At 41.7% G+C, this 13,920-nt stretch overlaps 1 protein-coding gene across 1 annotated transcript; it reads right to left on the reverse strand.

Moving 5' to 3' along the window:
• Positions 1-444: 444 nt before the first annotated feature.
• rexo1 (REX1, RNA exonuclease 1 homolog) lies at positions 445-12,924 on the reverse strand. The gene is made up of 16 exons (XM_076088281.1): positions 12,461-12,924; positions 9,642-11,527; positions 9,428-9,529; positions 8,330-8,531; positions 8,038-8,186; positions 7,696-7,833; positions 7,367-7,490; positions 7,097-7,222; positions 6,388-6,528; positions 6,144-6,257; positions 5,919-5,992; positions 5,339-5,449; positions 4,969-5,084; positions 4,665-4,803; positions 3,552-3,672; positions 445-1,561 (listed from the first exon to the last, which is right to left on the reverse strand). The coding sequence occupies exons 1-16, from the start codon at positions 12,648-12,650 to the stop codon at positions 1,473-1,475; spliced, it is 3,822 nt and encodes a 1,273-aa protein (XP_075944396.1). The 5' UTR covers positions 12,651-12,924; the 3' UTR covers positions 445-1,472.
• Positions 12,925-13,920: the final 996 nt, after the last annotated feature.

The following is a 13,920-nucleotide window of genomic DNA, read 5'->3' on the forward strand; positions in this document are numbered from 1 at the left end:
TCTGACTTGGAAGTTTCAACTCCTCAAAGTCCTGATAGAAATGATCAGCATATTAGAGGACTTCCCAGCATGCATTGTTTGAGGGTTAAAATTCTCCAGTCTTTTTTTGTTGTTAGTTACTTTTACATTTTAACAACTTTGAACTACTTCTTCACCCTGAGCTCAGTTAACGCACATTTTTAAGGCCGCAGGGGAACCTTCGTTAAGTTGAACCATCTTAAAATTGATGCTCTTGGGTAGTTTAATCTGTAACTGATACACTGATCAAATATGTTGTAGTTAAAATCTCACTGAGCCAAGTGACCAGTAACTGTAACGGTCAGTCAGATAAATGTAGTGCAGCAGCATAAAATGTGAATACTAAAGAGAAGTACAAACATCTCAAACTTGTACAGTACTCGAATAAATCTACTTACTGCCGTGATGTAAAGACAGAGCAACAGCTTCTTTTAACTAATATCTTTTAATATAAAAAGATAAACAACCAAAAGTGAACAAATACAAAAGGAAACATGGAGTATTTACAGCACTCAAGTATTTTTCAGTCATTTTCAACACTAAACAGCAGAGATTAGCCGGTACTCACTAAACGATAATGGTCTGTAATTAATAACCCTGGACTAATTAAACAACTAAATGTTGTCTTAATGGAGGAATAACACATCGTACCTTCCATCACAATGACTCCTGTGGCTTCATTTCATGCAGTGCACATGACACAGAGACACTGGTGGATATTGTATCACTATTTTGTCTGAGCTATAAAATACAGAAATATATTCCATCAACTATACCAAATAGGTGGTAAGCAGAGCCTTTACATTTCTGCTGAGTGTCTTTTATATTATCAAGTATTGTAGGATTAGTCAGGTTTGAGAGCCAACCAACAAAAGGAACTCTATAAACGGAGCATCAGTGAGGAGAAAACGAGGTGCAATGTGAAAAGCACAAGTGCCTTAACATCGCAGTGTTCGAGAGACGAAGACATCAATGCACTTAAGTGGAACGAAGAACAGGTAACATGTTATTTATTAGAAGTGAATGCTTTTAGAGTACAGATGAGGTGCCCAGACCCGGGCCCTATACAACACGAGCATTTCCATAGTGCAAATTAGGCTGAAGACACAGCCTGGTATGATATTAATGGCCATCCTTCAGCGGACAATACCCCAGCATTTTATGTAGTCCTTCTATAGAAAGGGTTTATTTATAAATTGTTTTGAGGCTTTAAAAGAGACACTGCTCAAAATAAACAGATATACATTTTAACTAACATTATTTACAACTGAAATACCAAATGAAAACTGTTAATTTGGGCTCCTATTGCTTTGAAGGGACTGGCAGTTCTCCTGTTCAGTACAGTAGGACCGTACCTCTCTGAGAGCAGGTACGGGCCTCCTGAACGTCTGAACATCTGCCCCCCCCCCCCCCCCCCCCTTGAACTGAGGGAAGTGGAGCAGAGGGGTAAGGGGTCATCTTTTGACCTTTGCATCCTCCTTGAGCTTCCAGAACATCAGCTCCATGCAGGCAGACGCATCCTCACTCGAGTCGTGGCCCTCCACTGGAAACACAGCAAGACAATTATTACTTTTGTACCGAAATACTGCAGCGCTGAACATGTAAAAAGATACAGTCGCATTACAGTGTCCATATGATTAATGCAGATAAAAAGGTCAAAGAAAACATGAAGTACTACTACTTAGGTGGTGCTTTGAGCTAAATGCTAACGTCAGCATGACAATGCTAATATGCTGATGTTAAGCAGGTATAATTCATCAACATAGTTTAGCGTGTAAACATGAAGTGCAGCAGAGGCTGGTGGGAATGTCATTTGTCTTGTAGGTTATTAAAATTAATCTTGAGGGGGACATGAGCGTAAACTAGATTTTAATCGGCAGACGCATACATACATTTAATTTGACTTCTGCATTAAACTCATCCGAAGCGTTTAAATGCATGAAGGTTTTGTGGTAATCCATTCAGTAGTTGTTGAGATATTTCAGTCTGAAGAGGTGGACTGACCAACCGACTGACCAAACCGTTTTTTCCCTGATTATATAGAACAACTTGTGGCACAGCTACGGTTGAAGGATAAGGAGAGGAAGAAATGAGGAAGGATTGGCAACACGGGTTAGTTTTCCAAAGAGACTGCTGCTGCTGCTGCTTCAGGAATCTCTGACTCTGAACCGGTTTTCCTTGGTCCTGAACAGACCGAAATATCTCAGGAACACATCAGTAGTGATGGAGAAACAAGACTTTCTAAAACTTTTGAGACATTTCAGCAAATTGGACGATAAACTGGGTTTTAACACTGTTGACGCATGAGGGACATCTGCTGGTGGCAAGGAGGCAGTGCAGTCGAACTTTAGTGGACTTCACTGCAATAATATCGTCAGCTGACGTAAGACAAATTTATGAGATGCAGACAGTGGTCGAAAGATACCAAGTACACGCAAGAACTGTACTTAAGTACAGTTTTGAAGAACTTAAGTATTTCCATTTTCTGCTACTTTATACTTTTACGCTACGATTCAGATACAAATATTTTACTTTTTTAGTAGTTTTTGTTACTAGTTACTTTGCAGATTGAGATTATTAAAACAAAGTATAAATCAACAAATAAAGTGATGATGTATTATTCTAGATTAAGATAAGACTTTATTTATCTCTTGGTGAAATTTACAAGCTGCTCAGCAGCATATAAAGTAATCAACATGAGCTCCACCGTTACCAGCTGCAACATTAAAGCGATATAGCAGCTCACTTAACTGGACCCAGTCCTTGAACTTGTATTACTGGACGTCTTTATACAGGATTTACTACATTGCCATTACTGACCTGTGAGAATCCTACTGTTCCTTTTGTATTTCTACTTACTGTCACAATTTTCCATTGCCATTTCCCCACTTAGAGCACCCTTTGTAGCCCCAACCACTCAAACGAGGAGGTCTCTCTCTTTGAATTTACTCTCCGAAGGTTTCTTCGATATTTCAGTTTTGGGAGATAGAAATTTGGAATCTGCTGTGGCTCTTTGAAGCAATTGTAAACCTGACATTCATTTGACTAATCTTTTGAAAACATAATTTATGTTAACTAGGCAGGTCTGAATCTCTGAGCTATGCTTCAATGAAATGAGCTCAACCATTAAAGATTTACTGATCAGTTAATCTTTTGTTGTTTGCATGCAATCTGACACGAGTCGATTACAAATGGAGATTATGTGATTATGCTGCTCAGAGGCCTGTTTGTGTAACTGGGGCCATGTTTATGTGACAGGGTGGATGAAATGCTGTAAGACTTTTAGCCACAAAAACCAACAACAGTTCTCCAGAGTATTGGGACTCAAATGTCTTAGATTTCCCACTTATTTGAATCCTACAATTTTTCCATGAAATATTTCGATCCACATTAGCGTTGATAACAAAATATGAAATAACACGTATTAGATATTTGAAGTAGACAAACTCATATGCCACAAAAGCTAATGGATAATAAAACATGTCCATAAAAGCAACAAAACAAGAGCTGCTAGCTCCGTGTGATTTCCCCACCGTTGTCCTGGATGATGCGTTTGAGGTGGTCGGCCATCAGGTTCCTCAAGGCACGTTTGTAGGGCAAGCCGAGGCGGTGAGGGAACACAATGGCCGTGTCTACGACCGAACTGTGGATCAGCTGGAGGCGAGAGAGAAGTTTACATCAAGAGGGTTTCTTTTATTTCAGCCCGGACTCAGCGGCAGAAACACAGCATCTCAGCTGAGACACATAACCAAAAAACACCTCCCGATCGTAATTGAATATCACTGTTACCGCCCACTGCTCTGCGTAAAGTTGTAAAATAATAATCTCTTTATAAGAGAAAAACACAGGTGAAGACTTCCTTCCATTACAAATAGTCTACAAACGTTACTGAATGAGTATTTGTTAAAGCCGTGTATTATTTTGGCAGATTTAATAAAGAATTAAGTAAAGCCTAGACAACAGTAACGTCCATATCTGCCCTTTTAGTTTAGTTACTAAACAGGTATTGAAACCACACGTGTTTAGGAGATGGAGGGAAAGGCAACTATTACAACTTTTCTGTTTTAAAATTGAAACGTTGTTGTCGGTTAACTCCATCATGTTCATCAGTTAAGTAAGATCGTACTATTTGTTGGGGTAGTGTAGTTTGAGTAAATATTTAATCTGAAAAATACTTTTTAGGCTAACAGTAAAAGTAAATAAGGATAAATAAACAATATTATACAAAGTATATTTGATATAGACATGTAATTGTACTACACTGTATATGTTCTCACATACCCCTTCATATTTATACTGCTGTCCATACTGTATAGATCTGACCTACAGTGTACACTTCATATTATACCTCCAGCTAGTTTATTCTGTATACATTTTCCTACTATTGCGATTACTTGTACTTATACCTGCAGTATATATTTTGCCTACTGTAACAGCTTCACATGTTCAAACTGTATACTTATATATTAGCGTATTCATATCCATCCCTTACTGTATATTCCTAGTACTACCACTATACATATGTACATCACTCTGCAATTTACTGCCTTTTGCACAAGTGCTGAACTACATTTTTGTTGTCTCAGTACTTGTACACTGTGCAATGACAATTAAGTTGAATCGTGTCTATAATCTAGCCACGGTACCTTCAGAGCGAGGAGATCGCTCTCCAGACTGTGTCCTAGGAGGATGGACTCAGCACTGAACATACTGAGCAGCACGGCCTGAACATCTCTCAGAGTGATGGTGGCGCTCTCCAAGTCCTCCTCCGTCACACCCGAAAATCTGCAAATCACATTCGAGATGTACAGTATATACTGCGTTTAAAACACTGCGACCGTTTCAAAGACACATTTAGGACAGGGGTACAACTGACAACTACGTTCATCAGCAGTTCAATTCAATAGCAGACGCGAGCCGTGCAGCATAGAGTTAAGCAGACAAACTCACCGCGTGTTGTAATCGACCACTTTGCTTTCAGGTTTTACAAATGTATCGTAGATGACTTTCAACTCGGAGTCGACGACGGTCACCCTGGTCAGCTCCAGGCCCTGCTTTGTGTAACACTGTTTCAGAGGAGAGAAAGAACAAGTTCATGCGACTGAGAGTACAAAATGTAATAAAAGTTGTGACAAAAAGTGACAAATCATTAATTTTGTCTTAAGTTTACTCATGCTGTAACAAAAGATCGAGCGCCGAGTGTCTCCCAGTCTCATTCGTATTACACTGGCCTATAATAAATCAATTCTCAAATCACATACAAGGTGATATTTTAAGGCCAGAGCTGCATTCAGCAGACATAAAGCTCCGTCTGACTCACCATCTCACAGTCCAACGCAAACACCCCTCCATTGCCATCTGGTGGTAGAGCTTTACTAAACGTTGTGACGTAGCCATTGAATGACTCTTTACGCCCGTCCTGAACATGTTGCTGTGGGAATAAGACGTTTTTTAAGTCTGGGGATGTTTTTAACATTTTTTATAAATAAATAAATAAAAACAAACTTGCATAAAATTCCGTAAAAACAAGTAAGCAGCCGTTTTATTGTAGGTATCCTGGAAGTGCTTGATTTGAAGTTTCAAATCAAGTTGTCTTCAGTACAAAAGACGCAGCTAATCATTGAAAGTTACACAAAACACTGAATTCAATGCAACACGTATCACAGAGAAAAACATAAAGCCTTGAAGGGGAAAAACTAAACAAAGATGAATTAACATCTCTGACAGTTTCAAAAACAAACCAAACGTCATGAGCTTCACCAAACAGGTCTTTACTGCGTGATGGAAATGGCATGTTGTCTACATTAGCCCACTAAGCCGTGACAGCCCATACAGTACATCTGGCTACCTAACATGTAAAGAAGGTAAACTAAAAGCTGTCGGCTTGTAAAGAATGATACCTTGCAAACTTGGCAACCTGGAACACCGACAGCCGCAGCACAACAGCTGTAGTTGGTCTCCCAGCCTCCAGCGCCTGACAGAAAAAACAGGAAAGAACAAGGCGGACAGATTGAGGCAAATAAAAGAGAAGAGGGGTGGAGAGTTAAATATGGCAGTATGAACTACAAGATGAGAAAAAACTAAATTTGCCTTCATAATATCATCACAAACGCAAACAACCGTACCTTTATTTCTGCGCAACCGTCCCCAGTGAAAGCTACATTCCTCTTTCCGTACACAGTTGCCATTGACGTTGATCTTATACTCGGCTCCACATCGACAGCATACCTTGTTTAACGCTGGAAACGCATTACGTAGTGTCAGTTGAGAGTGAAATGAATGCTAGATCACATGTATGTTAATATAATTTAGTATTGGTCATTAAGAGATGGGCGAGAGAGAGAGCTGTGGGGTCATGTAGTTGCTCACGGTCTGTGACGGCCTTTTTCTCCGGGAGGTTGTATATGACGGCTTTGCCGGTAGCCTCGGGGTTTGTTCTCGGGTATCCGTGCTCCTGGAGCTGCTCCTCTGTCATCGAGTACGCCTGCAGCTTCCTGTACAGTGTGGCTCCTACAGTGAGACACAGCAGCAAGTTAAACTAGAGTCGTCTTTGTACAATGAGGTGTTAATACGCACAGAGGATGGAAACAGGTGGTGGTGGCAAACAGAAAGAGTACTTAACATACATATGTTACAAGAAGCTTTAGACACGGCCTGATAAGATGTCGTGGTCCACATTTAACTACAATAATCTAGCGCTGCAACTAAGGATTCCTTTCATAATGTATTTAATATAATGTTTGACCCAGATGTTTTCAATACGGCTGCAATTAACGAATATTTCTATTATCCGTCGAATAATAATTATCGATAATGCTGATCATTTTCAGTTGACCAATGAACTTATCGTATCATCTCTAGTTTTTGATTAATAATAATATTAAAATGTGAATCATACTAATCAACAGTTCTTTCAGCATTCCTACAGTCTTGTAAACATGTTCCCTCTGACGTGAGGGTCGTGGGGAGTTTGCTTCTGTAAACAGGACTGTAGATGATTAAAGATGATGAAAGACTGTAGATGATGAAAAGATGATTCATCTTGTCATCTTCACTAAGAGAGACAAATCTAACCTACCAGTGAGTTTCTCCTCCAGCTGTTTACCCATCCTGTTGACAGTGAAGCTGGTTGTAGCAGCATGACGACCTCCGAGAACTTCTTCGTGGGACTGAGCTCTCTTGTTGGAAACTAACGCCGGGTCCTCTGCAGAGAAACACACACGAGCAAACACGTTACCACTGAAATGCAGCCCAACGAATACATAAAACTACACAAAAGCATCATATACATGTTGACTAAGAGCAAAATACTATGTGTTATACTGCACAGGGACTGAGGGGGGCATACTGGTGACAGGCGATGTACAGGAGCTGCTCTTGCTCCGGAGCTTCTTCAGAGCGTTGACCGCTACGTTGAGGTAGATGTTCTTACTGCTACTGCGCTCATACACCAGCTTCTCCTCGTCAAGTGCCTGAAACGGTAAAAGCTTCAGTCACTGTCAAAACCACAACTTGTTCGACTGAAGCTCTTATTGAACGTCCTCCTGCATTCAAGACTGGGTGTGATCGGAGCCTGCAGCGTTCTCTGCATAAAGAAGCATTTTCAAAACTGCTACTATACAAGGTTTGTAAGCATTCAACTCATCCAACTCTGGGTGAACTGGGTGTTAATCTTACCATTTGGAAGGCAGCGTCATTTGATGGGCAAAATTTGACACATTCATCTATGAAAGTGTTGAGGTAGCGCTGGCGGACATTGTTGGGAACTTTGGCCCCAAACTCAATCGGGATGATGGGGCGCTTAATTGAACTACTCTGAAAAGGTCAAAACAGAAAGAGAACATTGGGTGAATGAGAATCACCTCCAACTCAAGCAAATATTTATCTTTAGCGAGGCGGCTTACCTCCGCCAGTACACTATCAAGGTTATGCAGGGAGGGATGTGCAGACTCAACAACACAAAGTAAATATTCAGAAAAGCAACCAGCGGCAGCGTTACATTGTGTGCCCTGTGGATACCTTCATGGTGGGTGTGTGTGCCACCCTCCTCTGCATGACTGTGGACGTAGTCTTGGGCAAGATGCCAGCGATGGTTTGGGCTTTGACCCTCTGCTGGGTCTGGCTGGGGGATAAAACTCGACTGGCAGCTGGTTTAACATCTGCAGGACCTGGTCAGACACACACACACACGACTTTTCAGTCAAAATAGTTCCGCTAAGAAATGATCAAGGGAAAGCAATGGTATACTTTGGTAAAAACAGGAACATAAGCTGAATCCTGCCACAATGTAGGACAGTGGAGACACTCATACTTGTTTTGGAGGATGGTGTCTGTGGGCTGGAACGGTGAGCTATTCTCTTCTTCTCTCCTGAAGAGGCGCTGGAGCTCTGTGAGGCCACTTTGACTGAAGCAGAAATCTGAGCACCTTGCTGCTGAGCCATCTGCATTCGCTTGTAGCAGACCTCCTGGGCCGAGAGTCTCTTGTACTGTCGCACCACAGTCGTAGAGTCGGCCTGATAAAAACACAAGCGCGTTAAATCAGAGAGTGGCCGCTTTGTTCTTAATACAGAAAGTATGACGCTGAAGGATTAAGTCCAGTTATTCTTTGGCTTCCGGCACTAGAAATGAAGCCTGTGGAAGGACCAGGTTATAGTTGCAATAATTACCAACAAATTAACAGTCAATTTATGATCAGTTATGAAACACACAGAAAACTGGTCTTCAATACATAACCTGAACTCTTGTGAATATACCTCAAAATGGCGTGGCGAAAAACAAAAAAACAAAAGCAGAAATAAACTTGGCCTTCAATGAAGCTGCCGTAGACAGGAAGTCCAGAAAGGTCACGCGTGTCATCAAAAGAATCCGTATAAAAGATAATCACACCGCCAAATATCGCAGCTGATTGTTCAGGAAGCACAGACGATTGCTTACCGTCACACCAGATGGTCTGTGTAAATAGTACAGCGTGTACGAGTGGAAATCCCCAACCACATCCTACCAAGCAAACATTGTCAGATTGCTCTTGCGGTGTTTACTTCCTGGTTTGTTTTAATGTAACTACCTGTGATTAAATAAAACAGGGTCAACAGGTTGTTGTAGCAACGAGGAGGTTTTATTTTTGTTGTTCCTCCTACCTCTAGCTCGTACGTGCATGCTTGCAAAGACAGGAAGTGAGTTTTCAACACAAAGAAGAACAACAAAGCTTTTATAGATTGATTAAGTTAAGTTCAATTTTGTACAGTTTGTCAACGATTACCGTTCTGTACACAAACTGTTTAAAGTGATGTTATTGATCGCTGTATCCTGTGATAAAAGGGATATCGTGTGCTCAGCCCCTCCTGACCGACTGAAGCTGCCTCATTGAAGGACAGAGAAAGACCAGGAGAAGTCAAGGTGACAAACTTACACTTCCTTTGGCAACCAAATGGGAGACTCTCTTCTTTTGCCCGGGAAAGAGAGTGGTTAAAGTGCTCTCTGTGCTTCTCTCCTCCTCTGAATGCCTAGAGGGCTACAACAAAAGGGCACAACAAAGCATGTTTAACTGGCATTAGCAAAATATGACAAATAAAAAAACATGATCGAGACAACTTAAGTGAAACACTGTGGCAAGACAGAAATACCTGTTTCGTTTGCCTTCCCTTGTCTTCTGTCTTCACGTCCTTGGATTCGTTGAAGATCCGCAAACACTCCTCCATGGGATCCGAGTCAAAGTCCAGATATTCCTGGAAACTAGAGAAGTCGATCGCGACATCGTTGACCTCGTCGTTGCCGGCCCTGCTGCCCTCCGCGCCGCGGTCACCCTCATCGTCAGAGGAAGACGGCGTCAGCTCGGACGCTTTCCTCTTGTTCAGACGGCCCCTCTTTAAAGCGTCAGCAGACTTTCTCACCAGCACTTCTTCGGGTTCTTCGTCGTCGTCGTCGTCATCCACCACTATCGGTTCCACCTCCTCTGGGCTCTCATCTCCAAATAGATCAGCATGGCTGAGACTCTGACCTCGCCGTTTCTCCTCTCGTCTTTTCCCATTTGGTGAGCTCATGTTTTGCTTCACCTTGTCTTTACTGTTTGCAGAACTCCCTTTAATGTTACTACTGCTGCTCCTACCACTTGAACTGCTTTTATTAATTTTCTTTGCATCCTTTTCTCTTTTACTGCTATAAAGTTTACCATTTTTGTGTTGGTCGTCCTTGTACTTGCTTTGTTCCTTTTGCTTCTCGAATATCTTGGGTTTCTTGCTTTCCCCGGCACCATTTTCTGTAACTTTCTCTCGTTTACTTGAGTCTATTTTTACTTTTTCCACAGCTTTGAACTGACCATCACTTCTCTTTTTGTCTTTGCCTTCCCCCTGAACTTTATCAAGTGTCTTAACCGTAACATTGTTTTTCCTATCGTCTCTTTTTCCATGACTCTTGTTCTCCTTCTTTGCATAGTCCTGGTTTGAGTTCTTAATTGACCCTTTGTCTTTACTGCTGCTGCTGCTGCTGCTACTTTTACTGCCAGTCGTTTTGTTAGCTTCCTTTCCAAGTTTATGCACTTTCTCAGATTTGCCACTTTTCTCCTGGCTAGTTTTACTAGCCACCTGCTTTTGCTCTAAACTGTCCTTTTCTTTCATCTCTTCCTGGACGTCTGAGTCCCCGGCCAAGTCCTCTTTATTCCTCTGTGTCAGTGCATTTAGCTTACTTTCAGTTCTCTTTTCTCTCTCCTTCCTCACGGCATCCCAAAGTGACCCACTGTTGCCTTTTCTCTGCTGGAGACTGCTAAGCAAGGCGGGTCGATACTCTGTTCCAGAGCTCTCCCCATCAGAGTCAGAGAAAGTGTACTTTTTTGAGTCTACACTCTGCTGCCGCGTTTTGGTCAACGCGACAACATACTCCTCGTCTGACACATCCGATATTTTGTGCGTCTTTCTCCGTTCCGTCTTAACAGCTTGTGCACCCCGGCCCTTCTTGCTTTTCGCTGCGATTCCTGCCGAGTAGTTGGACAGCGGATCGTACTCCATATCTGTAGATGGTTTTGAATTGTCCACCGTGTATTTGCACTTTGAGGAGGATGTGCTGTTCGAGTACTTTGGACTGTGGGGAGGAGAGGGGAGTTGATGCGCGCGTGTCCGAGATAAAGGCTTTCTCACTGAAGTAGGAACATATTCCATGGAGCTACTATTGTTCCCCTTGTTGTCTGAATCCAAGGTATACTTACTGCAGCCGGGGGGGGGATTATAACCTCCAGATGTCATCTGATAACTCCCAGGGTCATAAGCCATGTGTGAAGGTGGTGTTTTACTTTTAACAGCATCGGATGAAGACATTTTTTTACTCTTGCTGGGATTGTATGGTTCATCCCCAATCCGAGAGAGCTTCCTCTTCTCCCTCTCCACCTCGCTGCGCACCTCCTCGATGGCCTTGTTGACCAGGTCCAGAGCGCCACTGAGGTCTCCCGAGGCAGCAGGCTTTCCATTCTCCTGCTCCTGGGGTCTCACGACTTCTGGGTTGAAGGGATCATAACCTTGTTCTGCGGGAATGCACGACAAAAAGCCTTAGAAAAATGTACCAATGAAATAATTAAAAAGGTTCACTTACTAGCTTTTTGGGAGCTTTCAACTAGGGACACTCCAGTCCGGTCTGTCCCAATATTGACATTTTTAAGCACATTACAACAGTCGCTATGTCACTGGAACTATGCAATTCTGTGTTTCTGCTTTAAGTTACATTCATTCAGCGACAGAAGGCCACTCACTCAATTTCAATCTCTGCCATTAAACAGATTTTAGCTTTGGGAACATGTGTGAGTCTTTGAGTTTAGGTTTAGATTGAGGCATCCTTCATTTTCAGCACTCAATCTTAAAAAAACATATATGACAATATGAACTATAACAAGCTCAGATGGTGCATGGCTCAATCCAATAGAAAGGATTCTCTCGGTTAACTTGTGAACGCTAAAGACATTTCTGGGGGCCAACACAAAATAACAAGTAGAATATTATTCTTCAAAGCACTTCGGTGCAACAATGCTACCGGACCTGTAGGCCCAGAACACTTCACTCTCCACCTGATTTATTCTTTTGTATCTGTGTCAAAGTGTCTCAATATACTATCATATATGTTGGTGTATACATTATCTGGTACTTTCTGTTGTTCATGCTACGTGTAGTATCAAACGTTAGCAGATGTTCATAATGTAGTAATAGGTAGTAATTCTTAATATCTGTTGCTTTGACACTGCCTTGTGTGGACTCAATACATCTTGTACTGCCTTGTTAAACCTCAGTTTACAGCAACCATGGGGAGAACTTGTAAAATGCAGCATCAATTGTATTTTTCTGTCCAGAAATGAACTTCACAGCAATCCACACACACACACACACACAGGTCCTCACTGCCGACAGCAAGAGCGGAGATAAAGTATTCAAGTGAATTCAGGAGTCAGTTGAAGAATACTCAGCACCTTTCTTCGCGGAGTGAATGTCTCTTTGCTTATTAACATCTGCTGGACCTCCGTAGGACGCCCGTCTCTGCTGGCTGTGCCTGAAGTGGCAGTACGGTCTGTTACACCCATTTCTGCTTCCTTTACCCTCGCTGTTTTCCGGGTAAAACGGGCAGTCAATCCCTCGGAAGAAGCCGGTGGATCTCAGCATTGTCCCCAGACGTTGCTCTCATGCCCGCATGAACACGCTCGGCCGCTTTCGTCGTAGTTTTCGTCGTACAGCAGGAGCTTGATTGAAGAAGCGACGGAACAATAACAACGTCCCTACGGCGCCATGTTGGATTGGTTGGAGATGTGAAATCTCGCGAGAGTTCACACGTGTCGCGCTCCTTGACGTCACAGATCGTAAACGGTGAATGTTCAATATAAAAACGTAACGTTACTGAGTTTACTCAATTGGATCCCAGACCGCCCAATAGTTAGCTAAATAAATGCAATATTGTTACTTTCAAACATAAAGCATTGACTCCTAATGCAATGTGGATGTGTTTTATAGTTAATCCCTGAAGATTTAATTTCCTCTCCACTTTATTCAGATCTCCCTTGCTGACCTTCTACTAACTATGAGCTCAGTGTTCACATTACCAGAAACGTGTGGGCAACACATTGTGAAACTATTTCTAAAAGCCAAGGCTCAGCCAGCTTTGCAAAATAAGACAGACAAGTTTTTCAACATTTCATTTCACAGGAATCCATGGAAGGGGTTGGTCTTGTAGTTGTAGAGTCAAACGGTCTGAACAGATGAAGAACTGAGACACTTGCATATGTTGACAATAGGACTGGACCGTTCTCACAGCAAACATTTATGACATGTCAGTAGGAAAATGTGTTTTTATTAACATTGCAGAGGTTGCATTGTAGTTGAGTGAGGCCCACGTTAATGTGTCCTTTATTTTATTTTTTTAAAAGGACATTAATTAACAGCTCGGTAAATCTTCCATTGTACACCAGATGGCCCAATTTTCGACTGTAGTTACGGAGTAGGATGTTTTATAACCAATGAGGGGATGGCTGAAACAGACTGAAGACAAAGACATTAAAAAGACAGCATCAAAGACTACAACAGTACATGTAGGCATGCAATACTGATTATATACATTCCTGACAAACATGCAGCGCAGCAATGAGACAAAAACAGTCATGTTAAGATCGCAGTAAAAATGTTATAACTAAAATAGTGATATTACAATAAAAAAATAAAATAAAAATCAATTTGACCTGTGGTTTTCCTCCTACGACAAGTCAAAATGCCTGCCGTGGAAAAGATCCATTAAAAAAAATAAAAAATAAAAAAAGCTTTTCTCTATGGGACTTTAACTGATTTGCCCTTTATTAGGCCTACTGAGAATTTAAAAACAATTACGTATTTGCTTCAACTAGCTAAATACAGCTGCAAATAAAACCCAATTCCTAAAATGTCA

The sequence above is a fragment of the Anarhichas minor genome, unplaced genomic scaffold (assembly GCF_050575085.1).
Source record: "Anarhichas minor isolate MPS153535 unplaced genomic scaffold, ASM5057508v1 ptg000010l, whole genome shotgun sequence".
NCBI lineage: Eukaryota > Metazoa > Chordata > Actinopteri > Perciformes > Anarhichadidae > Anarhichas > Anarhichas minor.